Source organism: Anabas testudineus, chromosome 15, assembly GCF_900324465.2.
Source record: "Anabas testudineus chromosome 15, fAnaTes1.2, whole genome shotgun sequence".
Taxonomy (NCBI): domain Eukaryota; kingdom Metazoa; phylum Chordata; class Actinopteri; order Anabantiformes; family Anabantidae; genus Anabas; species Anabas testudineus.
In genome coordinates, this window is record NC_046624.1 from 9,497,091 (window position 1) to 9,521,984 (window position 24,894).

General features: G+C 38.5%; 1 protein-coding gene across 1 annotated transcript; it reads right to left on the bottom strand.

Moving 5' to 3' along the window:
• Nucleotides 1–5,813: 5,813 nt before the first annotated feature.
• Nucleotides 5,814–23,792, bottom strand: lrrc1 (leucine rich repeat containing 1). The gene is made up of 14 exons (XM_026355969.1): nt 23,191–23,792; nt 16,946–17,063; nt 16,498–16,576; nt 16,003–16,092; nt 13,243–13,299; nt 13,005–13,068; nt 12,308–12,382; nt 11,835–11,979; nt 11,483–11,601; nt 11,074–11,157; nt 10,095–10,210; nt 9,427–9,599; nt 8,192–8,331; nt 5,814–7,415 (listed from the first exon to the last, which is right to left on the bottom strand). The coding sequence occupies exons 1-14, from the start codon at nt 23,347–23,349 to the stop codon at nt 7,257–7,259; spliced, it is 1,578 nt and encodes a 525-aa protein (XP_026211754.1). The 5' UTR covers nt 23,350–23,792; the 3' UTR covers nt 5,814–7,256.
• Between the last annotated feature and the right edge of the window lie 1,102 nt (nt 23,793–24,894).

Genomic DNA, 24,894 nt, shown 5'->3' on the forward strand with positions numbered 1-24,894 from the left:
ACTAGGAGCTTCAAGCAACATAACTTTCTGTGTGTGTATTCTTTCCCAGCATGTAGTTCAAATAAAGTAACTGCTACATAAGACAGACATCACTCAGAAACATTTATTTATTTATTTATTCCCTGTTTATTGCCTGACTGAGCCCAGATCAGAAAAAATATGGAGAGAGAGTTGCATTGATTTTACAACAGGAAAAAAAAACTCCTGATAAAATAAGTGCTCCTCTGGAGAGTAAACAATTGTGAGACAAATATTTGTCTTTCTTCACCAGCAACAGTGACATTTAGTTTACTATCACCATCATGTTAAACATTCAGTCTGATGTGTTAGGGCTAACACACACACACACACACAACACAGACCAATATTATAAATAAACATAAAAATAATGAGCTGTTCATTTAAGCTGCAGACAATGTCAACTCCTGCCAGCAGAATAGGTGTGACGGACATCTCAGCATGTTTTCAATATGGAGTTATCTTGCAGCTTGAAACTAATTCATCTACTTGCTCGTTTGCTGCTACATTGACTTTTCTGTTCCCTTATCAGTGAGTGAAAGCAGACCTCTGGTGAGGAAGCTAATCCCTTAAGTACACTACATTCTTCATTCCTGTCACAGCTGTTCTTGTCTTTTTCCACCCCCGTCTCTCATATCCCACGTCCGTCTGTGGCAGCCACATAGAGGAAATCATAATAAAATAAGGCGTACGTCAACATTTCACCTCTGTTCTTTTTTTATTTTACTTCTGGTGTCATATTCTGTCAGGAAAATTGTGTTTTGTGTTTTCATTCTGTGGCAACATCGGGTTAAAAAGCACTTGACAGTTGCCTGATATATAAATAAGTAAATGCTGTTGGGTATCAAATTATAAGCAGTTTTGATAGCAGCAATAATTCTGCTGCACCTCACCGAAAGCAAATATATGTGGAAAGACAGAAAGTCACATATTAGCTTTCTTTTCTAAATGTCAAATGCGCCAATAGCTGTTACCCTCAGACACATTCAATTAAAGTGCAACACAAAATTTAGTGTCAGCCCCTTAGTGAACACCCACAGAGAAATGTGTCTAATTAAGGCAATCCACTATTTTAAAATAAAATTTAAATTGGCCTTGATTATAATTTGTTCACTTCAAACTACCAGAGTTGGAGATAGAATAATTTTGCTGGATGAAATGGTAACTGTTTCTCGCTGGTGTGTTTGATCAGCTGTACTTTGCTAATAAAGCTAATGTGTTGGTTGAAAACACCGTCTCCAGTTTTAACAATACAACTCAGAGGATGATGACTGAAAGTGTCTGACGGGCATGATACTATCTCAGGTACCAGTGCTTTGCTGCTAAATTCATTGAGTTTGCAGGATTAATAAATGTGGAATTCAAAGTATTTGCGCACATACGTGCATGTTACAGTAAACAGATAAAAATATTCGCCACACAGAGGAGCACACAGGCATTTGAACAAAACATGCTCGCTCCAGTTGCATTGCATGCAATAACAGAACTGATACGGATGGTTTGCAACATGGTACAATGCAGTACCTCACCATCACATATTACTGCAAAAAATAGCACTTCTTACAAAACTTAATTAAAGTTGTGTTTTTATAGAGCTCTTTTACTGAATTCCAGTGCCCAGGCGGAGTGTGTGGTGTGTTCTTCCTCTGCACACCTCCTTGGCACTATATGGATTTGTCTGTCCTGTCAGTCAAAGAAAAGTGAAGCCTCTTGAAACAATATCTTTGCAATTTATTGAGAAAGTGAACACTGAACAATGAAATGGTATTACTGTGAGAATATAAAAGTAATGAAATGATTAAGACAGGTATTGACAGCTAACAGTGCGCACAGTCTATATTTGGGTGCATAATTTTAAATTAGACTATTCCTGCAGAGTTTATAATCTCACCAGTTTGAATTTAGCTCATACAGCAGGTGTGTGAGGATGTGCAGCAGTTCACCCTGTGTCAGGACTCTGCAGGACTCGGGCGACCTGCTGTCCACCCTGTTCAGCCATGTGCCGTTTTATCTTAGCACAGCCTATAAAAAGTCCAAGGGCTTCACATTAACGTGGGCGGGGACACTATTTACCCTCACACCCACAGCTTATAACACAGTGATGTGAAATAGAAGTAGCCAGCAGAATGAATTTATTGTATTGTGTATTTAATTTATTTCTCTTCATACTTGAATCTGAGTTTTTGGCAATAAAATAAAATGTTGTTCAATCTTCCTGTTAATTTCAATGTCACTTAATACTAGCAGCAGTTAAGACAAAAAAAAAAAAAGCTTTGCAGTGACAGTAAAAAAGATATTGCAACAACCTGTTTTACACTAATCCTTCACAGTAACATCACTTAAAGTGCTTAGGTACCACAAAACAAAGAGCTGGGTAATAACAGTCTGTGTCCCTTACTAATATACCCTACACTGTGGTCAAGGTGGGTAAAAAGCGCTGTCGAAAGAGTCAGGGTGCACACGCCTGTCAGGAATGTCAAAGTTTTGGAGGGGCTCTCTGCAGGAGGTCTGTGTCAAGAGCTCCACATCTTCATCTGAGGTAGAGGGATGAGTGAGGATGATCCGTGGGATCTGTCAGATGATTGCCAGAGAAGGAACCAGGATAAGGAGCGGAAATAAGCAAGTTTTCATTGAAATCTCAGAGAAAAAAAAACATGCATCACTTATATCATTATACTCAATGAGGGAGGGAGGAGGCATCTTACTGTCATTGTGTGCTTTCCAGCTTGATGTGAATCACTTTTTATTAGCACCGCTGTATCCCGTTCAGACAAGGTCCTGCTCCGGTCGCTCTCCAAATCAGGCTGACATTTAAAAAGAGAAAGAAGTGAATGACAGTGACTGAAAGTGTTGAAGGTCTAATACACAAAGGGCTAGAGGCTCATTTTTAACAATGTGCTTTGTTTGTGCTACTATTTGAGTAAACCACCCACAACGCCGTTGCCATTGCAGACAACTGTCTCGGTCTTATTGGACAAACAGTCTTCTGCGCTCTCCATCTTTGGCTGTTTTCCTCTGTGGCTGAGACCATCCTGGCTGCACAGAGGTGGATCCGTTACGTCCGGAGGATCCCGAGGCCCATCACACACCACACGAGGAAGTAGCCTCTCTCTGAGCACTTTCATCTTGATGCAGCTCCCAGCATTCCTCAGGGCACTGACGGCTTCGTGGTGGGTCGCCCCCTGCATGTTGAGGCCATTGACCTGCATGAACCGTGGTTACGTTTTACTTTTAGAAGCTGGTTGAAGTACAAGCGGGCATCAGCAGTGGGGGATTAAGTTGGTTCTCTACTGGAAAAACAGCATGTATAGCCCCTCTAGGCACAGATGGGATTTCTTATCAGCTTTAACCTTTAAAATTGTCTTAATATTTGCTGTTTTCTATATTGGCTTTATCAGTGAAAGAAGGCGCAGCTGAGTCAGCAGCCATCTGCTGGTCTTCTGATGCCCTCCATTGGTCACAGGAGGAACACCAGCACTAAGTTATTGGGTTTAATAATGATATTTCTACACATGACGTAAAGTATATGTGTATTTTTTCCATTTCCACAACAATATTTCACATGTTAGGTTGTATATTTAGTAGTCAGTGAAAAGGACGTTATGAAAAGAGATGACAAACATTAGAAAAAGGATTTCCCTCCTACCTCCAGCAATCTGTCTCCAACATGAATCCCTGCCTTATCTGAAGCCCCACCTTTTAGTACTCTAGAAATAAAAATGCCCTGAAAGAAAATATACATATTAACCTTAAATAATCAAAAAAAAAAAGCTAAAATATGTTTTGGCTTAACCAGCAGACACTCTGCTGCTTTGTAATATCTTTACAATCAAATGAGCAAACATGTTGTGAGTGCTTGAGCAATTCCTGTTTTTCTGGACCAGCACTTACCTCATCATGGCCTTTGTAAGGCAGAGAGCCTTTACCACCAGCAATGCTGATCCCCAAAGTACCCCTCTGGCCAGATACTTTGATCTGTAACTACAAGGAAATTGTTTCATTACAAATAAAAAGCTAGAATTTATGTGGAATTAAAGCCTGAGTGGCTCCACAAGAAACGATTTGATTGGCAATTATCTACCACTAACAACAGGCTTTCCTGCAATTTGACAGCAAAGACACAGCATGCAGTTACTCTTAATGGCACTTGAGACATGGATGATTCCTGAGGAAGGGGCTTCTCTGTCACCGAGTGAGACTTCAGACGTGCTGTGATGGGGGGGTTCCTTATCTTCGGTACAGGGTCTCCATGGAGACCGGACCATGCGCGATGCTGAAATTTCCTGCCCACTTGGGTTTTGCCTTTATGATGGCGAAACCTACTTGGTATGGCTGCGCTCTCTGACAATTTGCCTGCAGCAGCCTGGTGATAAGAAATCGTTGTTTTTAACAGAAATTGTTTGCTCTAATCTTTCACTTTGAGTTCACTTACATGACAAAATGAGTAAAAATAAGATTTTAAAATGACGAAGCATTTTCTCAGTTAATGATGTACAAGAGTGAATCTAGAAGAAGTGGAAACCAACAGGAAGACTACACTCTGTAGGTAAAAGACATAACCTGACCTGTGCTGGCTGCTCCATTTTCCCCACATCCTCTGCTTTGGAGCAGCGACCACACGCACTGTCGCTGGCCACGAACAGCTGAGGACCCCCCTGCAGACACTCTTTGTTGGCCACCCAGCTGAAGCCTGGGGTGGCCGAGTCTTGGCTACTGGTCCTGAGAGATGGGTTATTATGAGGATTTCTACATTCCTGGGGATAGTCAGAAGATACCATCCGTACCTGAAAATTTAATTTCAAGTAAGTAACATCTTGAACTGAAGACTAACTTGTTCAGTTAGTCTCGTGAAACAAGGCTTCTCAAAGCTGATCCTCTGAGGAGTCTGTAATTAATCCAATTCTTGATAATAAAGTAGCTGATAATCAGTGTAGAAATCATGCATAAATTAAGCAAAACATAATTTGCGCAAAGGGAACTGAAACAGTTATTATTGCAGCCAGTAATTGTAGCTTTGTCACTGGAAAAAATAATTTGAAGTCTTAAACAGCAACTAAGATACCAAGGAGATGCTGGCTCTCCAAAGCTTCATTTGTCTCTGCCCCAAACATCTGCCAAAATTTGTTTTAACTGCATCTCAAATAGGAGAAAGAGTTTTTTTCTTTTACATACCTGTACAAACCAGTCAGTTCCTCAACATCAGCAACAGCCATTCAACATAAAATATAAAGAAACTAATTAAATAAAATATGGAGAAAATTAACAAGTGAAAATATCCCTGAATTTCTTCCTTTGAAACAGTTTTATTTGGAAATAGAATCATGGCAAAGGTACTATGCTCTTCTTGAAATACAATCATACTGTTCTTGAGCTTATTTTCCAAGAGTTCATGAAAAAAAATCTGAATTAATGTAATAGAAAAATATTAAATGTGCTCCTGTTATGAACTTCAACAAACTGTGACATTACATCATCATTATACAAGCTGCTTACATGTGTGGCTGTAGTTTCACTCCGTTTCAAATGTGACAAGCACAAAATATATACATACGTCCATTCTCTAATATAAGGAAAGCATGCCAGTGTCAATACAACATGCAGCACGTGCAGGGCAGACAAGTCAAATATGGCGCATGCTGGCAGAGCATTACAGAAACATGATGCACTGCTGAACACACAAAACAGGCAGTGGAGGGTTCAGGAAATGGAACTGTCTCAAAGCAAGGTAGTTTAAATCTGAGCTTACTTTGTCCCTGTATTTGTTTGGAAGCTGAATAATAAGAAAGACCACTCCATTTAAATCTTGTTTTTATTTTGACATTTAAAGGTTGAGCTAATTCAGCTCCACTGAGATAACATAAAGTATTTGATAGTCACTTATAATTCAGCAATAAAATTAAAGGAATAACAAACATTTATTTAGTGTTGCACTCACTTTATTGATCAGTGGTTTAAAAGTCATCCAAACCTCAAGGCCGAGTGCCCGTCTGAGATCTGTTTTGTGCAGTTTGATCAGAATATAATTAAAAACATAAAACCAACATCTGAACCAATTTCTCTGGTCCACTTTTTAGCAAACAATTTAAAAACAAATAGCACAATTTATGGTGTACCATATAAAAAAAGACAAGATCTGAGAAATGCTGAGAGGTCCATTAAAGTAGAGCTTCGAACAACTACATTTTTTAACGAAAGCCACCTTTGTGGTGTGAACGTTATTCTCACCAAATCTCTGACGCTTATTTTGTACAGTACTGTTTGCTAAAATGAAAAGAAACTTTAAAAAAAACAAAAAGAAAAACAGGTTTTTGGCATCTACTTGAAAAAAATTGTAAAGCAGTGAAGCACAGCACATATAAATAAGACAGACATTGTTAATCCTGCTTAAGTTTTTTTTTTAATTAATTTAAAATGAATTGAAGTATATTGTAGATGAGTAGTTAAAGATTGATGTGCAGTACTTAAGTCCAAACTTAATTAAGCAAACTGATTATTCAAAGACAGGTCTAAATGTTTTCGAATTAACAAAAGGATGATTCAAGGTGATCATCTTACCTAATGACAATTATAGGGATTGAATAAGACATTAGTGACTGTGTTTAGTTAACTGCTTTGATTAAAAACAAAGAAAGTACCAAGTTCGAAAAAGAAAAATGTTTAAAACTGATTAAGAAATTTGCTATACATTTTTATTTACATCAGAGCTGCCAAAAAGTATAAAAGTATCAATATTCACAAGAGACTATACAATAATCCTTAATCAGTAGGTCCAAAAACTCCTGCGTTTGTTTGCCGAAAATGTAAAAAGAAATATTCACCCAGTGTTTTAAAAATAGATATCGAACAAATATACAATACATTTAAGAAGGTTTGACCACATTATAAAGACTTATAATAGTGCAACTACCTAATGTATATTTTTGATAAAGAGGCTTTTAAAAAAGTAAGAAATCTTTAAAATATCTTTTAAGTGGAGCTTCTCTGTGCAGATTATTGCTGTGGACATTAATTAAAAAGAGGAAGGCACAGTGGCCCTAGTAGACTCAAACACATTTTACACAGAACTGGAGGTGGAGCAAGGTTACAGACGTCCAAGGGTTTAATCAGAAAGGGTAGGCCACACCAGGGTTTGTAGGTTTAGAAAATAAAAAAAATTAAAAAAAGAGGACGGGGGCCGCAGGGTTGTGCAGGATGACATGACGAGAGACAGGAGGTAAAAAACATTTCTGAGGTAAAGGTCACACAGACGTGGTCACCCTGTCTGCAGCGTTATTGACCTCGTTTTTGTTGGAGTCCAGGCCTTTGGCAGCGTTCAGATCGTTGCGAAGGTTCTCAACCACTTTCTTCATTGTTTTCAGCTCACCGGGGTGAGGAGTAGCCCGTCGAAGTAGTGTACCCTGTGTAAAAGATACACATTTAGTGTTACCTTGGTTATGTCTGTAGCAGAAGGACAGAAACTGTTCAAAGGTAGTGAACTTAGAACATAAGATTTAAAGGACAGTCCGGAAGACCATAACAGAACGGCAGAAGTTTTCTGACTAAATCTAAAACGGTATACTATTCGCATCAGCACGAGGATTGTCATTAAACTTTGTTTGTTAGACTTCTGACCTTTCATCTACAGTAGCATCACCAGAAAATGAATATTTGTGTTTCAGAGCGAAATATCACAATTAGCGAACAGTCTGCTCTGAAATAAGCTACAAATATTGAGGTCCTTTAAATAGCTTTGCTGATCTCCTACATTTTCCCATAGACCCATTATTAGGTGAATATCGCTTTTCAATATGGTTTATGAGTAAATACCTGCAGAACTAACTCGTGTGTTGACACTAGTGCTCATTAGAAATTATTACCAACTTATGGTTAGCGTCACAGTTTTTCAGATCCATCATAATGATCAGGTGCCCATGTGAACAATGAAACAGGTTTTCCCTGCTGTAAGTGTTGCTCCTGTTCACACTGACAAAAGATCCTTTCCTAATGTGCTTTGAATGTATATGATGGGCGATTCTTTTTCAATACATAATACTTGTTGATACAATCAATTCATTGTTGGTTTAAGATTTTCATAGAATTTGATAGAATCTGTTGAAAATAAAAAAATAGACAAAAATCACCAACATATGTACAAAGATGTATCATATTCAAGTGTTGAGCTCAGTGGTCTCACCTTGTCATCATCTTCCTCGTCATCCTCATCCAGGAAGTGAATGGCACTGATTCTGTTCCTGCTTTTGTCGTCCCACGAGTCATCTGCCATGTCATTCACCAGGCTCTCCAGGGCTCCACAGCGGGATAGTTTGTCAGAGCCTGGGGTTATTTTTAAAAGAGACAACACCATTTACATTACTGGAATTCATGCACACATAAATTCGGAGAATGAATTACAGAGTGAAAACTGAATTGTATACTTCAAGAGATTAAAACCAAAATGGTTGATGTGATTGCTTCTCTGCGATGTGCTAGCTCAAGAACCGAGCTCTCATACAACCCAGTGCTCATAACTGAGGGTCTGAAACTGCCAGATCACAGTTTCAAATCCCAGCTTAGTCAAAGGCTTACAGCAACACAATCTTCCCTTGTGCCAACTTCAGCTTCAGCCTCACTCATCTGACCTCCTCCAGTCTTACAGCTGCATCTCTCTCACATGAGAGACAGCACGACACAAGAGTTCATCAATACATTTCTTTTGGAGGGAGAACAAACATCTCATTTCAAATGCAAAACGCAGTGACATAAAAGGGAAATCATTTTGCACTAAATCACAAATTCGCCACAGATTTAGGTGCAAGGCTATAGATGACAGCAAAGAAAAACCTTTTTAATAAACTCTTGTATCAGGCAGAGAAATAGTCGACCACCATCCACATCTCTATACACAGTAGGCGAGCTTTTAATGGCAGGAAGCCAACCACGACTAAGCTTCTTTAGCTGTCCAATCCACCACATTTCTGAAAAACATAACCAAGGAGGGTCTCAAGGGGCCAGAGAGGGCCTGATCTGGTAGATGCACTGTGATCCTTTACAGACCTCATAATCAACAGATACTGTAGGGAGGGATCGGAGGGCATAGAACATTATGTGCTTCCCGAGCAGATCATGTGACAATGTCAATCAAATCGCAGGGCACTAAATACTTGAACATGATGCAAGAACTGTACTCAAACATAACTCATTATCCTGCCTTTCACTTTAGTAACATTAGATAATAATATAGATTCATGCAAACAGTACAAATCCAAAGAATGTGTATTTTGACATTTGGTGTAGTTTCAACCAAACAGACCAGTGTAAGGAAAGTTTCATTGATGCAGTTACTGCTCATGATAGCTCAAATTAATTACGCTTTGGTTATTCAAAGTGTCTGGGGTCTATCTTAAGGCTTCCACTTCACACAAACATTACCTTTATTGTCTGCTTCACACGGCTGTTGAGGCAGCAGCACACAGGTGAGTACCTTCTCGCCTGAGTCAGGATCCTCGTCAGTCTGAAAGGTGAGGAGAGGCTGCGACTGGTTTTCTGACAACCACAAGGCCTTTAGGCGGAGTGTGGTCAGAGACAACGGCAAGTGAGCGAGTCTGAAGACAAATAGGAAATAAATTACTAACTGGCTCATACAGTATCATCTTAGATATAAAGAAACCACAAGATACAGTTAAGGATTAGTGCTCGTGTCACTTAAAGCCGAGGAACTTGGCAGTTGTTTTGACAATGTGGAGGAGGGGAAACACTCCCCAGATACAGACATGAACATGTTTGTGTGTGTGTGACTAAGCAGCAGACTCTACTCAGCTTCATTTGAAGACAAAACTTTGGTCAAACAGGTACAGGCAGAGACACTTTATGACAACAACAGCTGACTAACAGTGAGTAATTTCTTACAAATATCAGGATAAAAAAAAGAAAGAAATTTGCTCTGGGTATGAACAAAGCATGATCAAAAATAATTCTAAAGAATTTGGTTCACGTACATGTTTGGTTGGCACTTGTTTTTGTGATTACTAAATAACAATAAAGTCCCTAAATCAATGAACTTATGGTTTATGCTGCTTTCTGCACCATGTTGGACGTACCTATTTCCAGAGACATCGAGCACATGCAGTTCTGTGGCTTGTGACAGCTCTGATGGTAACCTCATCAGCCTGTTCTCTCGAACACAGAAGACATTCAGACCGGCGCAGCCACCAATCTGAGTAACAGAGAAGACAACATGATTACATTATGTTGTTAGCAGTTAAATGTCAATAGGACCTAAAATTAGGAACAATTAACCCTAGCAGAGAGGCAAAGCAGAGACTCGATGCACTGGACCTGAACAGGACATTAGTGTTGTCACACAGATTCATCATGTTAAAAGAACAGGTTGAGATCATCAACTTATCACTTATGACATGTGATTTATACGTCCACAGGGGAGAACTGAGTTGACAGAAACACACAGACAACACATATTATTAGATACATCATTAGATCTACTTCCATGTAATCATGGACACAATTTAACCAGTGCTATGAGCGACTAATCAACAATCAATAGAATCCATAAGAATAGCTCAATGTTCAAGTAGCTCAGCAAAGTACAAATCAATACTTGAGCCATGGTGACATTATGATCGTCACCCAGTGCTGGTCTGACAAAGCAGTGACACTATCAATTCATTATCTAGACCAAGGGTGTTGAGCTGTTATTTTTCTCCGAACACTGCAGTCTTTGCATCCTTAAGACACAGGAGCATTGTACGTCTAAACAAGCCTTTCACATGAAGCTTTAAACCAGGCGTGCAAGAGGTTAGAAAAGAATGTCACACACAAACAATGGAGACACTCAGACAGAGCTGAGCAAACCAGAGGACTGAGCAATAATACTGGTGAAGTGAGAGAGCACAACAAGTAAGAGCCACTGTTAAGCCAAACGTGAATGAACTTTGCATAGTTTAACCCGATGAAAGCACATTACACCTGTTTTAAAGTCCTCTTCCTGGTTGCTACTGGATTGATTAAAAATGTATTCTACTGTTTATGAATTTATATTAATTGATATGCACAGCTTACCTCCTTCGGCAGTGACATCAGCTGGTTTCTGTCACAATTGAAGTTGGAAAGTCGCTTTAATTTTCCAATGCTTCTAGGCAAAGTCTGTAACAGTGAACCAAATTAAATCAATAATTGGAAAGAGCATCAAGTGTTTGCCAGGTTTTTAAACAGAACAAAGGATTAACCACATTATCAATAAACTAAAACTATCGTTACTTTAGAATCTTTCTCTGCACTTGAATAAAAAAAACAAGAAATCTTGCACTTATACCCTATGAAACTGAAACAGCTCTTTCTAGAGCACTTTACTTTAAAGTTCGTCTCTTTGGCTTTACTTTCTTTATACCTCACTTGTGAGTTGCTTTGGACAAAAGCGTCTTCCAAATAACTAAATGTAAATGTATCATAATGACAGTTACAAACAAACCTGTAGCTTGTTCTCTGTGAGCACCAGTTCAGTAAGACTTTCACAGTTTCCGATGCTCTCTGGAAGGAAGGTTAACCTATTCTGATCAGCTTTCAATATGGAAAGTTTCTGTAGTTTTCCTGCAGAAAAAGAACAAAGATACACTATGTTAAACATGATAGATTGTTTGGATTTTTACAGGGTGATATTGTGGTACAAGTAAATTCCTGTATTACAAATATCTTACTTATGTATTTTCCCTCAGATAAATGAGTGCAGATGCATCAGACTGCAGCAGATTGTCTAGCCACATAAAATATAACAAGGTGTTAATGTGCTAATGTAACAATAATCAGACCAGATACATGCTTACCAATGCTTTCTGGTAAAGCATCAATGAAGTTCTGAGAAACCAGCAGGTCAGTGAGTGACAGCAGGCCTCCTAACTCCTCTGGAAGTCGCTCCAGTTTGTTTTCTGATACATCCAGACACAACAGGCTTTTCATCCTGCCAATTTCCTAGATTTTAGAATAGACAATTTGTCTTAAGGAAACACATAATTTACAAAAGACATGCACGCTAAGACAAATCTTATCTTTTTTTGTCAGGGATGTTCAAAATGGTATTTCAAATTGTATTTGAACAGTTTGTGTGTGTGTGTGTGTGTGTGTGTGTGTGTGTGTGTGTGTGTGTGTGTGTGTGTGTGTGTGTGTGTGTGTGTGTGTGTGTGGTTCGTATATGCAGTATCGCTTACTGAAAAAAGAACTGTACATAACAGCCGTACTACAAACAATAGACAAGGACAGAATTTCAAACTCAAGAAATACATTTGCATGCATAGCTTACTGCAGGTATTTGAGCCAACTGGTTTCCATCCAGCCACAGGTCCTTTAAGCTGACAAGACAGCCTATTGACTCCGGCTATGTGGGAAGAAGAAATGTAGGAAATGAAAGAGTGAGAGCCAGGAATACAGCAGACAAAGACACAACAAAGGGCTGCAAAGTCAAAATATGCAATATTAGGGACTTCTGGTTCTGGTTATGTACTTCCTTCTTCAAATCTAATTCACAGTGTGTGCACACTATGCACAAAAGCACTGACATTTTATTTGGATAAATGAAAATACTGTTATATTAATTCTGAAAACTAATACTAAGAAAATAAATCAGACAACACATATCAGCATAAATAATTGTGTTTAATGTACACATGACAGAGAAATGCATTATAAATAAAACAGAGACAGTTCTTTGCAATTTGACTGCTTGATCTGTCACTAAATCATTGACCAGAGTTTAGGCCGCTCACATAAGATTACAACTTAAACCAAAGCTCAAAGCAGATGTTCATCCTTCCATCTGCATGATAAGAGGTGAAAGCTGTTCTCGAGGGATACTAATCTACTTGGACATGACAAGAATAAGGAAATGGGAAAAATGTTTCATCCTGCTCATTTTGTGAGCCATGTGGTATTGTATTCTTCTAATTAAACAAAATCCTTTACTCAAGTGAAAAAAAAAAACTTAATTTGACAAAACTTACCAAACTGTAAAGTTCATTGCTTCCTAGGTCAAGTTCTTCAAGTCTTTGAAGCAGAGATAGTGACCTGTGGATGGTAGAGGAATTACATTAAAACACAGTTAAAATAAAAATGCAGCAGCCTAAACACACACACACACACACACACACACACACACACACACACACACACACACACACACACACACACACACACACACACACACACACACACACACACACACTGCACCTGGTTACTTACTCTGGTAAGAATGTCAGCAGATTTTCTCTCAGTTCTAGTGATATCAAATTGTACAGGCTGTAATGACAGGCATAAAGAAAAATGATTATATGTTTCTAAAAATGTGTCTAACACAGACAAATATTATACATGATGCTTCAATTGTTTTGAAATCATAGTTTGTAATTTGAGCTAAAAATGGCTTTAAAACATCTCCTTTCAATCAGATATTTGAAAACAGGAAGTACTTTGGAGGTGTGGTGTCAGTCTTATCAAGGCAGTAAAATTGCAGCAGCACAAACAACCGCAGCATACTTTTAATGAAGAGAAAAAGGTCTAAATGGCCATCATTGACCAAAGTACAGGGTCATCTTCTTATGCATGCATCAGTGCTATACATGAACTCAATTAATGGAACATTTTATGACAACAGTCTAGTAGTACAGTACAAAGTCTATCTTGCTGAACAGAACCTAGACTAAATAGTTCAGGTTTTCTGTGCTGTCAGAGATCGAACAAGGAGCTTTTCAACATTTGCCTAAACTAAATAACAAGCAAACAGGACAACATGAAATACAACAGCTACTTTTTGCTAATCTAGCTTTCTATAGGTGTTTTTCATTCACAACACGGGAATCACTGAGCCGGAGATTAAAAGACTCCATCAGAAATCTGGCTTTAGTGATCAGTTAAATGGTGAAAACATCCGCCTAGCTGCACGAAGCACTCCTATGAGCGCCATTTTTTGTACAGAAAACATTCCCATCTCAGGAGATAAACCACTGATGTCATTTAACCCCTTGAACGTTTATCTTATCCGTTTCTAAAACCCCACAGCGCGTTGTTCCAACTGTGTTTTGGTTTTCATTAACTTCTTCTCTTGACAGAGAGCAGGCCATAAGTCAAGGAGTTAAGCAAGATAGATTTGAGACATATGTGAGGCACATGTTGCACCATGAGGAAAAGGGTGTGAGAGTTTGTTGGGAGAAAATTTGCAAATGTTATGGAGGTAACCTTAAAATTAAAAGGATGTTTGAAGTTGTTTTTTTCTAAAATACATCTTTTAGGAGGGCAAAGATATAAATTGATACATAAAAAACACTGTTGTGAGGAAGCAATTCTTCTTCTTCTTCTTCTTCTTCTTCTCTTTATGTTTAACAACAAGCTTTGGTCCAGTTTTAGCACAATTCCTGATCCACAGTGTGGATCAACAGTAAATCAACATTGTTTTGGATCTTATTTAGGTTTACCACTAGGTGCACTCAATAAAAGTGCAAAAAACTAGTTTCTTGAATCAGGTTCTCAACCCCCCATCTATGAATTATCGCTGAGATGTTAAGCAATAATCTTTAATTTATGGCACTGTGGCAAACCAAGACAAATCTCTGTTTAGTTTTGCTCCAACTGTTTCAGCAGCTATCTAATGGTTAAAATATGCCATCCAGACCACAGCCAATAATCATTAAAGGCATACTGCTGAACTGAAGTGCCTTTAAAGAATATTTCAACTGACAACTATTTTTTAATTTTGTTTTAAACACATGCATCAATAAACCAGAGAGGGAAAGAGTCTGATCAAGAGACACATATGGAGAAATGACGTTTTAATTCCATCTAAACCTTTACATAAATTGAGATTCTCAAGCAGTGATCTAGAACTAATGAATATAGGCTTTTCCATGTGGGCTCCAAGGCTCTGGATTGACTGTCTTTTAAGTCTCATCTTAAAACACATTTTTATGGGATTGCCATTTCTCATTTCATGTAAGCCATTTGCTTTCTCATATATATATATATATATATATATATATATATATATATATATATATATATATAAATAAAAGCAAATGGCTTTTAAATAAATGTTTTTATATTCTTTGTGAAATCTGTTCCGGGAAAAGGTTCACTTTCCTTTGAATCCTAAACCTCTACTAAAAACCTCCCTTGTAGCAATGTGACCACATTGTTCTGTTATTAAATCCAATTATAACTGAAGTCAACAATAAGAGAGCTCTTAGGAGTAAGAATGTTGGCAGATGAGGTTTTTCAGTACTCCAGACTATATGCCATCTTACAAGCCTTTTGCCTTTTATGAACAAAGACAATGCAGCCAAGGAAAGGACAGTGACTGATGTGTCTGCGAAGAGTAATGTCGCTGGTATGTTTTCCACTAATGCACTGAGATGAGGGAGATTTTAAAAGATCAGAGATTATTACAACTAGGGGACAAAAAGACAATAGACAGGCATTTTTTCTTGTGATAATAGCAGAACAGTAGGAGGAATACTAATGATCTGAAAGCATTACAGAGTTTTAACACTGAATCGGCTGTGTAGGAGGACTCATTGCATCGTGTTCACTGGCTAAAAAGAAAAAGCTGAAGCAATTGTCTGCACTTAATAGTAATAGCTGCTTTGACACACCAGACTGCTTAGGTTTGGCTGATAAAAGCCATATAAGAGAGGAGCACAATTGAAAACTGTTTGTTATTTTAGTCTGTTTGTTATTTACTCAAGGTGTTAGTGCATCAAAATGCACAAAAAGAAATTATCGGTAGGCTTGACAAAAGTTTTCTCATTGATTTCTAAATGTTACAGACACCCTCAACACCATCTCTTTACAGCTTGTTCAAATTAACAGATTGGTTGTCATTTCACAGTATGATAAACATGTTCATTTCTCTTCTGCTATGAAACTGTGTGGAAATGTTCTATGGGCAAAGATAAGATGCACTCATTATGTCAAAGCAAGTATGATGAAACACAGCTTGCATTTACTTACTTTCCAATATTATCTGGAAGAGCTTGCAATGAAATATCGTTGATGGAAAGGCAAGTTAGATTCTGTAGCTCTGGAAAGCTTTCAGGTAACCTGGAAAAATAAAGGAGAGACCACAGTGTGAGATGCCAGCAGAAAAGGAATTCACAGAGATCAATATACATTTGTCAACCTATATATTCATATTATATTAACACTGTTGATGAATATTTTGTTACTAGAAAAAAAGAGGACTCCCAGCAGATACCCATGTTGTTATGTGCCTGCAATGTTAAGCAAGGTGTTATCAGCACAACATGTTGCACAAACTATTTGCCCACATCCTCATGTTCTATCTCTTCTATCATCTGCTTTATAAACAGATAACTTGCAGTAGAATTAATCTAAGCCAGTATTATTGCATTATTACACTAAATTACAAAAAGCTATCAACAAATCTTAAGACAGAAGATTTGTTTTCCTTTTTGAAAAGTGAATCAACATAATCTGTAGGACTACCTTGTTAATGGATTTCCACTGAAATCTGCCACTTGGAGGGCTTTGCAGTATGAAATGCTGTCTGGAATTTCCATAATATCTGAATAAGAGAAGACGCATGTTAGGACTCTTTGCGATCACTCTGGCAAACAACAAAAACACAACAATAATGGTGCAAGCATTTTTATTCAAGCCTACTGCAGGAAAAAACATCACCAATTTATCCAGAGGAACATATTCAGACTAGTACAATCCACATGTACTAACAGCTTCACTAATAAGCAGCAAATCTGTGAATGGCATTCATTCCTAGAAGTTATTTGTGTCTTGGTGCTAATCTGTTGAAACATATTCTCACAGAAATTACACAAAAACACTGTTAGAATATGAAATATGTATCGACGGGCTATGTGGTAAAATTGCACTTTATATTTGTGCAGCTGTGGTAGGCACTGTTCTCCCTTCTTACCATTTCGAGAGACGTCCAGTTCTACCAGCTGCATGAAGTTGGCTATTTCTGGTGGAAGTCGCTGGATCTCATTGTCACTCAGGCCAAGTTTTCTTAGTTTCACCAGCTGGAAAAATTGCTGAAAGGTGTAAAAAAAAAAAAATTTAGTAAAATAGCAGTAAAAGTAGTAAATGAACAACAAACTATTTAGATTGGGTTGGGTGAGGATGGTGGGAATTGTATAACGTCAGCACAATGTAAAAACAAAGGTTCAAGTTCAACAAAACTAACTGAGGGTGAGTATAATGTTAGACAACCGCATACAGTAGTACTGCTGATGTTTGACAGTATCAGAGTAACTAGCTCCTCTGAACAGCACAATACTTTTCAACACGGTAAAGCTGGTAAATGGCAGGTATAAATAATAAAATGAATCATGGCTGAATTTGTTTGGATGCTTCCACTTTGGGGTCCTGGTATTGATTGTAGTATTTGTTATGTATTTGGATAGCAACAGCATATATACAGCAATGATAGGAAATAGACTAAATGAAGGTAAATGACTGGAGGACTGAAACTGTGTTTGAAAAACAGGAATTGTTTTCTCCCTGTACCTTCCACCTAACTGATCATTAGAGAGCGTGGCAGACAGCAGGTTTTGCTTTTGGTCTCATATGAAACTGTTCTCCTCTCTCCTATAGGCACTCCTGATGCCGGGCCTCAGATAGTCCAACACCATGTCTTGGAATTACATGGACAGGTCATAGTTGCTACTTAGAAATACAGAGTTCTGTCTTTGTTGTTCATTTCTGAGAGACAAATATAAAGTTGGCACTGGATAAAGGGCATAAACAATAAGCACAAGCTCATACTTGATGTCGACAGCACGGGTTTACGAAAGCTTGTCTGTGAGGTGGTAAAGCTGGCAGCTAATAACACCGCTTCAGGTTCCCCTCAGGTTTTAGCATGAATAGACAACGAGCCTGATGCATTTCCTCTGTCCTTTTTCACTGTTGCTTGTTACACAGCAGGCCGACCGGCCATGGGAGCTCATCCATACATTTCTCATTCAATCATTCACTGACGTTGACTGTTAAATAGGTTCTTTTTGATATCTATATCGACCCTGTTGTAACTATTTTTTTCTAAACATATTCTCATGCACAACAGTGCATCACTGCAGTGTAGTACGAGTAGCTGACTGGGTTATGTCGCAGACTTCTACTTTTCTGTACTTCTCTAATATTTTATCTCATTGTTATGCCATACAAAAAGTACACATATTAGAACCCATTGGAACGTACCAATATGAGTAAAGCAATCTGTAAAATGTGTTTGCATTTCTGAAACTCATGATCAGGCTGCTCTTTATCCACAGACCATATCCATATACAGATCACATTTTAATAATGCATGCAAAATAAACACAGAGTCCAAAAGTCAAGCTCCACCCTTATTTCAAAATGTCCATGTGATTCCAATGTATTAAGACAGTTCAAACAGTCTCTAATCCATTATTTTAGTCAAGCAAACAAACCTGTACTCTTACAAGTAATGACTGTTTGTCTAAGCTTTGCATCCTAACCACCCTAATTTCACTTTCACATTTCGCCTACTAAAAAGGGTGCAGTCTCTGTCGGCTGTGTCAGTCTTTCAATCAAACGTGCAGAGCTCAAAAAGATATCATCTGTGGAGTCTTGGCCAGTACAGACTTGCTGATTTCTAGGAAACTACCTGGTCGGTGAACAAACAGGACAATAATGCAAACTCTCTGTTTTGGAACCTTTTAAACTTTGATGAAGCTTTATGGTTGAAGTTTCTTTATGGCTTTATGGTTGAACATGTTTACCACTTTCACACTTCCTACTTGAACTATTCCTCCCCTTTATGACACGGCAATAGCAGCTGAAAACAAACATATATTCTAAAATATTCCCTATAAAGGACTCAAATCTTTCAGCTGACGCAAAAACAAAGTCAGTTTCATTCAGATGGTTTTCAAGAATAAAAAGAGTGACATATAACTGATTGTCCTGTATTATCAGTCTAGTTGCAAATTTCCAACAGACTTCGTGAGCCTCGCATTAGCATACTGACAGCAAACCTGTTCTTCCCGTTATTGTCATTCTGCGCCACAGCCCAGTCACCCATGTATGTGTGACACAAAATCCAATACAGACTGAGTCAAGAATGCATTAACCATTCTGTCAACTCCCATTCATTCTGTTGATGTTTGTATCTTTTAAGAAGTGGGTGAATAGATTCTTGCAATTCAAGTTGTTAACAAAAGCCTCTAATGTACTCACACAATGCAAGGAATGTAATGTGTTTGTTTATCCAGACTAGGTTTCTGTGCTTTTATGATAAATAAAATTTATATAAAGAACAAAAAGGTTCTCAACACAATTACATTTCCCAAGCTGCAGCCCTATAGCCATAGAACAAGCTATACACTCATATGCACACAGTATTATACTATATTTCACAGCATAGGCTAGAGTTAAAACTGTCCACAACCATTTCAGAAACTCAGCAACTCTACAACTACTACTCTACTTCTATTAGATTTTCTTCACAAAGAACATCCTCATGTAGATCACACAATACATTTTGGCCGCCAGTTTCCTGCTCAGACACTCATAACACCACCTTCTTCACCACTTCACTCATATCAGAAGTAGTGCAGCTTCCTGTCTATCAGATATAGCGTTCACCTTTCATTGCCATCATTGTGCACATGAATTTTAAAAGGTCTAAATGGTGGTAATGACAGCAGCAGTCCTAAAAAGGCTACCAATGCCTGAACTATATCTGCAACTAACAATGAATTATCACAACTACAGTCGAGCATTTAAACACTAACACACTCAGCATTTTGGCTCTATACAGTACCACAATGAAACTTATTCAACAATCGAGTTATTTCAGGGTTTTGTCAAAAATGAACCATGTATAAATAAAAATAAATCCTCAATTTTAGGGGCTTAAAGAACCTGGACAGTTGGCTACTCAGTGGTTACATGACGTGCGTTATTACTTGTTGTCTAATTTAAAAGTAAGCTGATATTTCAAGTGTGGCATTTGTATTTTGAATCTGGTATTGTTAGCCATCAATATAAAGTCCAAAGATCCTGTCAAAATGTTTCTATGAGTCTGTCTGATTATGTGGTTTCTCCACAAATGTACATCTGATCACAGAAACATAAGTATAGGCAAAACTGAAAACATCTGCACCAAAGGGCTCTCAGAGCATCACTATGGATGAAACCCAGCATCTTGTCCTGTCTTTGAGTTCCAGACTTTACGTAATAATTTACTGCTATAGTTTTCCAACCAAGCATTAAAGCAATATCAATAATGTATGATTATTTACTGTAGTTTGTCCAAATGTTTTTGAGCAGATCATTTGTTTTTATTTAACCTAATCACTTATCAGAAAAAAGAACAATCTTTACACTGAAGGCGCTGTAACCATGAAATATTTTGAAGATTCATTGAATTTGTTGCAGAGTGACTGAGCTATGGTCCATTTGTCGTAGTTTTAAATAATTATATTAAGAAGTTTCAAGTTAAACCACTTAAAATAGCTTTTTCACACAGCTCACTTGAGCTGCCGACGCTGCATTCATTATTAAAATGGATGAACAGACAAACTCATTTCAGTTGCCTGCTAGTCTTGCATACCTCCCCTTCCTTTCTAGTTAGCAAATCGTCAGAAACTTTGAATAAACAAAGAGACACGAGTTACTGTTTGTTAATATGATCCCCCGTCTCAACGCAAACAGCAGGTAAAACAATCAAACAAAACATAAATGGGTCATAGACGTGAAACACGCTCCAGCAAACCTGTGCTTCTCTTCTAGATGACTTGTTCAGCAGACTACACTTTATAAAACTATTAAAACTACCTTTGACATTTCATCCTCAGGTTAAGCCTGCCTAGTGCATGTTTTTATCTGACCGCAGGTTGAAATGATTGATTTAAAATATGTTACAGTGTCCAGGCTTTGTTACATCATGGTCAATAGTATAATAAAGTCAGTGGTCAGTGGTTATTCAGTTAGCCACCTCCAAGGCAAATGGGATTAGGCCACCCAGTGATCATACACTGATACAAAGATTTATCCAGTCGAACATTTCTTGGTCTCACTCATCAAGCACTGAAGACGTTATTTACATGCCAAAGACCACAATAAACAGCTTCTCATGTTGGCATGCCAATAATCCCACCCCTGTGCCCTCCGAACATACCTAGAATATTTCTGAACTGAGTATAGAGATTGCTAAATTGCTAAACTGCTTTTTGTGTGGGTTGTCACGATAAGAGTTCACCTGTTTACCATGTCTTTGCAGCCACAGACAACCAAAAGATTAACTGTATCATTACCTAGTTTGTTCGTATATGGTTTTATTGGTCTGTACTTTACAATTCAGGTCAATGATTCATTAGGACTCCATTAGGAAAAAAAACTATAATGCTGTCTTTGTTTTCAGACAGAATACCTGTTCCTGTGCTTTTCTTCAGCGAACAAAGTAGGCAGTGTGACGCAGACATTAAAAGGTTGTTGTCATTACCTCTGTTCCATTATATTTCTTTTCCTAAATGCTGCACCTGTGTTGTCATATTTGTGAAAATGTTTTATAGACGTTGCTGCTGTTTTGTCTACTGGCATGTGGTTCTTTAAGCTGCAGTGCAATGAGCTTGCATGGTCACCATACTGTGTTTCATTTAGATACAAAATCATCTACTAGGACTACCTAAATGATAGATATCTATTTTATTTGTGTTGGAGCTTAAAAGTATACATTTGTAAACCTGAGAAAGTGACATAGGTGCAGTTTAATATGCTGACTTGAGTTATATTCAGTTAGAGCTCTAAGCCTCACTCTATACTATGTCCACTTGTCAAGAACAGCTGTAAACCAAATATAATACCCAAAGTGCACCCTGCTTTTGTAGGCTGCAGCGAGAAAACCTAACGCAATTTTCTCAGGCTTAAAATACACTCGCCAGAGTGAAAACGAGAACAGTTTCTACACTGAAACCAGTTCTGCTGCAAAAGTTAAAGAGAATATACTACAAAAACACAAAGTCCCCAACTGTAGCAGCTCCAAGTTATAAAAGTGTCAGAGAGACACCACAGGTCAGACTCTAGGATCTACAGATTCAAGTCCAGACAAAGACAAATGATAAATGAACCATTTTTATCCATGGAGGATAACATGTAAATCCTTTCACTAGTATCCCGCTAAACTCATAAAGCTAGAGTGTCAAGTCAGAAGCTTGTGAATCCCAACGTCACCAAGTCTGTCAGTAAGTCATGCTTAGTATTGAACAAAGCCTGTGGTTTTCCTGCAGAGTTTCTTCTGAACAAAAGCAGAAACACTGTGATGGAGAACAATCATGAGTATTAAACAGGTGTGTAATGGTGGTCCAAGGAGCAGTTGTGTTTTGATGTCTTGAGTTTTTAAGACATCATCCAGTTGTGAATGATAAGGGCGATTTACTGTATCTATGAATACAGTTGTACAGTGGACAGACAGAGTACAGGTATTTTTTCTATTAAGTACTCATTATTCACTGGTTAAAGATTGTCAAATGTGAGAACGATGCTGTTTTACCTTCTATTTCTAGCTGTGTAAAGCTGTGCCATTTTTAACCGGATTCACAATCAAACCAGTTTTTCTGTCGGCACCAAAACATTCACTATTTATTAAACAGAAACTATTCAGCTGGGTTTTGGAAAGAAGAATACTGGGAGTGGATCGAACTAATTTCAATAAATAAACCTTCAGTCACACTTGATTGAAACAATTGTTTGCCTCTTCTATTCCTGCTTGGCAGTTGCTTGGAGTAAATATTGCCATTGAGCACCATTACTCATACATCTTAACAATAAGACACTTTGTCAGGACTGGTCAACAACTTTGAATTTTGCCTCTTATGATACAGGTTTAGAGACTAGGGGTCAAGTGTATTTTGACCTCTGTGGGTAAGTGATCACCTGCCTAAACAGGTCTGATGTTTCAGACACAATGTCAGGGCTTTGATGTAAACTTCAAAAGTTTACCACACCGGGGACTCTGATGAAAAGAAAAAGGTTTTATGACCAAAACCCAGATTGCAGCACACGTCTGTGGCGAGCTACCCTGCACTGGTAGGTGGTGTAGTTGGGTGGAAGAGTTCCTGCCTCTGAAACTCCCATTAAAGCGAGTTAAAACGAGTTAAAACGAGCGAGCGGAAGTTGTTGCTGTTTTCTTCTTACCTTGGGCAAATCTCGTAGTTGGTTGGCATCCAGCAAAAGCTCCTCCAGACTCCGTCCATAGCGATAAATCTCATCGGGCACATACAGCAGGGAGCAGTGGCGTTTATCGATCAGCTCGACGTGACGGTTGCACCGCCACAGGGGTATACAGTGAAACATGACGGGGGAGGAGGGCGAACTGCGGCCAGGAGGAGGGAGACGGGGGGGGGATGCAACAGATTGCTGCTTTTTCTTTTTCTTTTTCTTGTTTTGTTTTGTTTTGTTTTGTTGGTGGGACAGTCCTGGACTCAACTCACCAACCAAACACAAGCGCAGCGACGAGAAGTAAACAAGTGGCGGTCGTGCTGCCGAGCTAGCGTCCGTCAGGAACGACTCTCCGTCGGTGGCTCACGTCGGTTTACGCTCATTTGCAGGCACCTGTTTGTCTTTTTTCTCCCCGTCTCCTGTCGGTTTTCTCGTGTTTTCAAAAGCCTCTTTTCAGTGTTAAAAACCGCAGGCTACATCTCCGTGTGGAGGCGGGTAGCATCGTCGTAGCTTCGTCTCGTCCCGGAGTTAATTTCCTCTCTCGTCCAGTTTCTGACCCGGAACATTCACTCCCTCATTCCAGTCCTACGTCACCGTCCCAGGCCGCTCCTCCCTCCGGTCCCTCCTCTGGATAGTCCCGTCCCAGACAGGGGCCGCCATAATGGGGCACAGGGGAGTGGCAACAGCCCGGGCAGAGAGGGTGGAGGGGTGGAGGGGGGGGCACCAAGAGCAGAACCAGAGCTCTTCTTAATGTAAAAGTGCATCCAAAGTGATTTGAATACACACATGAACTGTAGAAAAAAAAAACAACAGGATCCAGCATGTCTGTAAAGCCGGAGGCACAAACATGTGGAGAGCTGCTGGAAAGTATGCTTTATGATTCATTCAATGTCGAGTTTATTCCTATAATGCCACATTATACCTGTAGGTTCACTTGCAAAGCCTGTGCAGTGTTATGCCAACAATAAAATACAAAACAGCACCAGAGCATCATGAACTAGATAAGTGGACCCTCTATGTGGTAAAGGTGCGCCAGTTTAAAATGATGCCCGTCATTATCTATTTTAAATTAAAGAGGGATTGACTTGTCCAAAGCAGCTGTTCAGATGAGGACTAAGTAAAGGAAACATTACAATTCCTACTTGCAGATAATAAAAGAGACCTGCTCAAACGTATTCACATAGGTCCATAAATGAGATGTATCAGCTCAACTTAAACCAAACTGAACATGAAAAGAGAAGAGTTCAAACATCCAATAGAAAAATAAAAAGGATGACATGAGGAGTTCTTTTAGAAGTGGCAGACAGCAGATATCACCCCCATCAAACGTCACTGGCATTGTAGTGGGCGAACAAAGAACTGCTTTGTTTTTATCATGTGAAACACTTTGGGACACACTTCTGTCTATGACTGTCTATATATTATAGAAACACTGAAACACCTTTAATTTAAAGTACAGTTAATGATGCATTTCCATTTTTCTTTTGATATGAGAAACAAAAAAATGATCTTATTACAATATGCTTGAAAATTAACCTAAGATTTAAATTTATTATAGCACATTCATAGATTTAATTTGAGAGTGGTATCAAAAAATAATAAAACACAGGCATCAATTGAGATAATTTGTTTTAATTGTAGCAAAGTGTATTTATAGTATGGTGCGTCTCTCTTTAGTCC

Excerpts from the sequence above, each read along its gene's own strand:
- lrrc1 (XM_026355969.1), bottom strand. The coding sequence starts at position 23,349 with ATGTTTCACTGTATACCCCTGTGGCGGTGCAACCGTCACGTCGAGCTG. Across the intron at positions 13,069-13,242 it reads CTGCTGACATTCTTACCAGA|GTCACTATCTCTGCTTCAAA; the intron begins GTAAGTAACCAG and ends TACCATCCACAG. Across the intron at positions 12,383-13,004 it reads GCAATGAACTTTACAGTTTG|CCGGAGTCAATAGGCTGTCT; the intron begins GTAAGTTTTGTC and ends CTTCCCACATAG.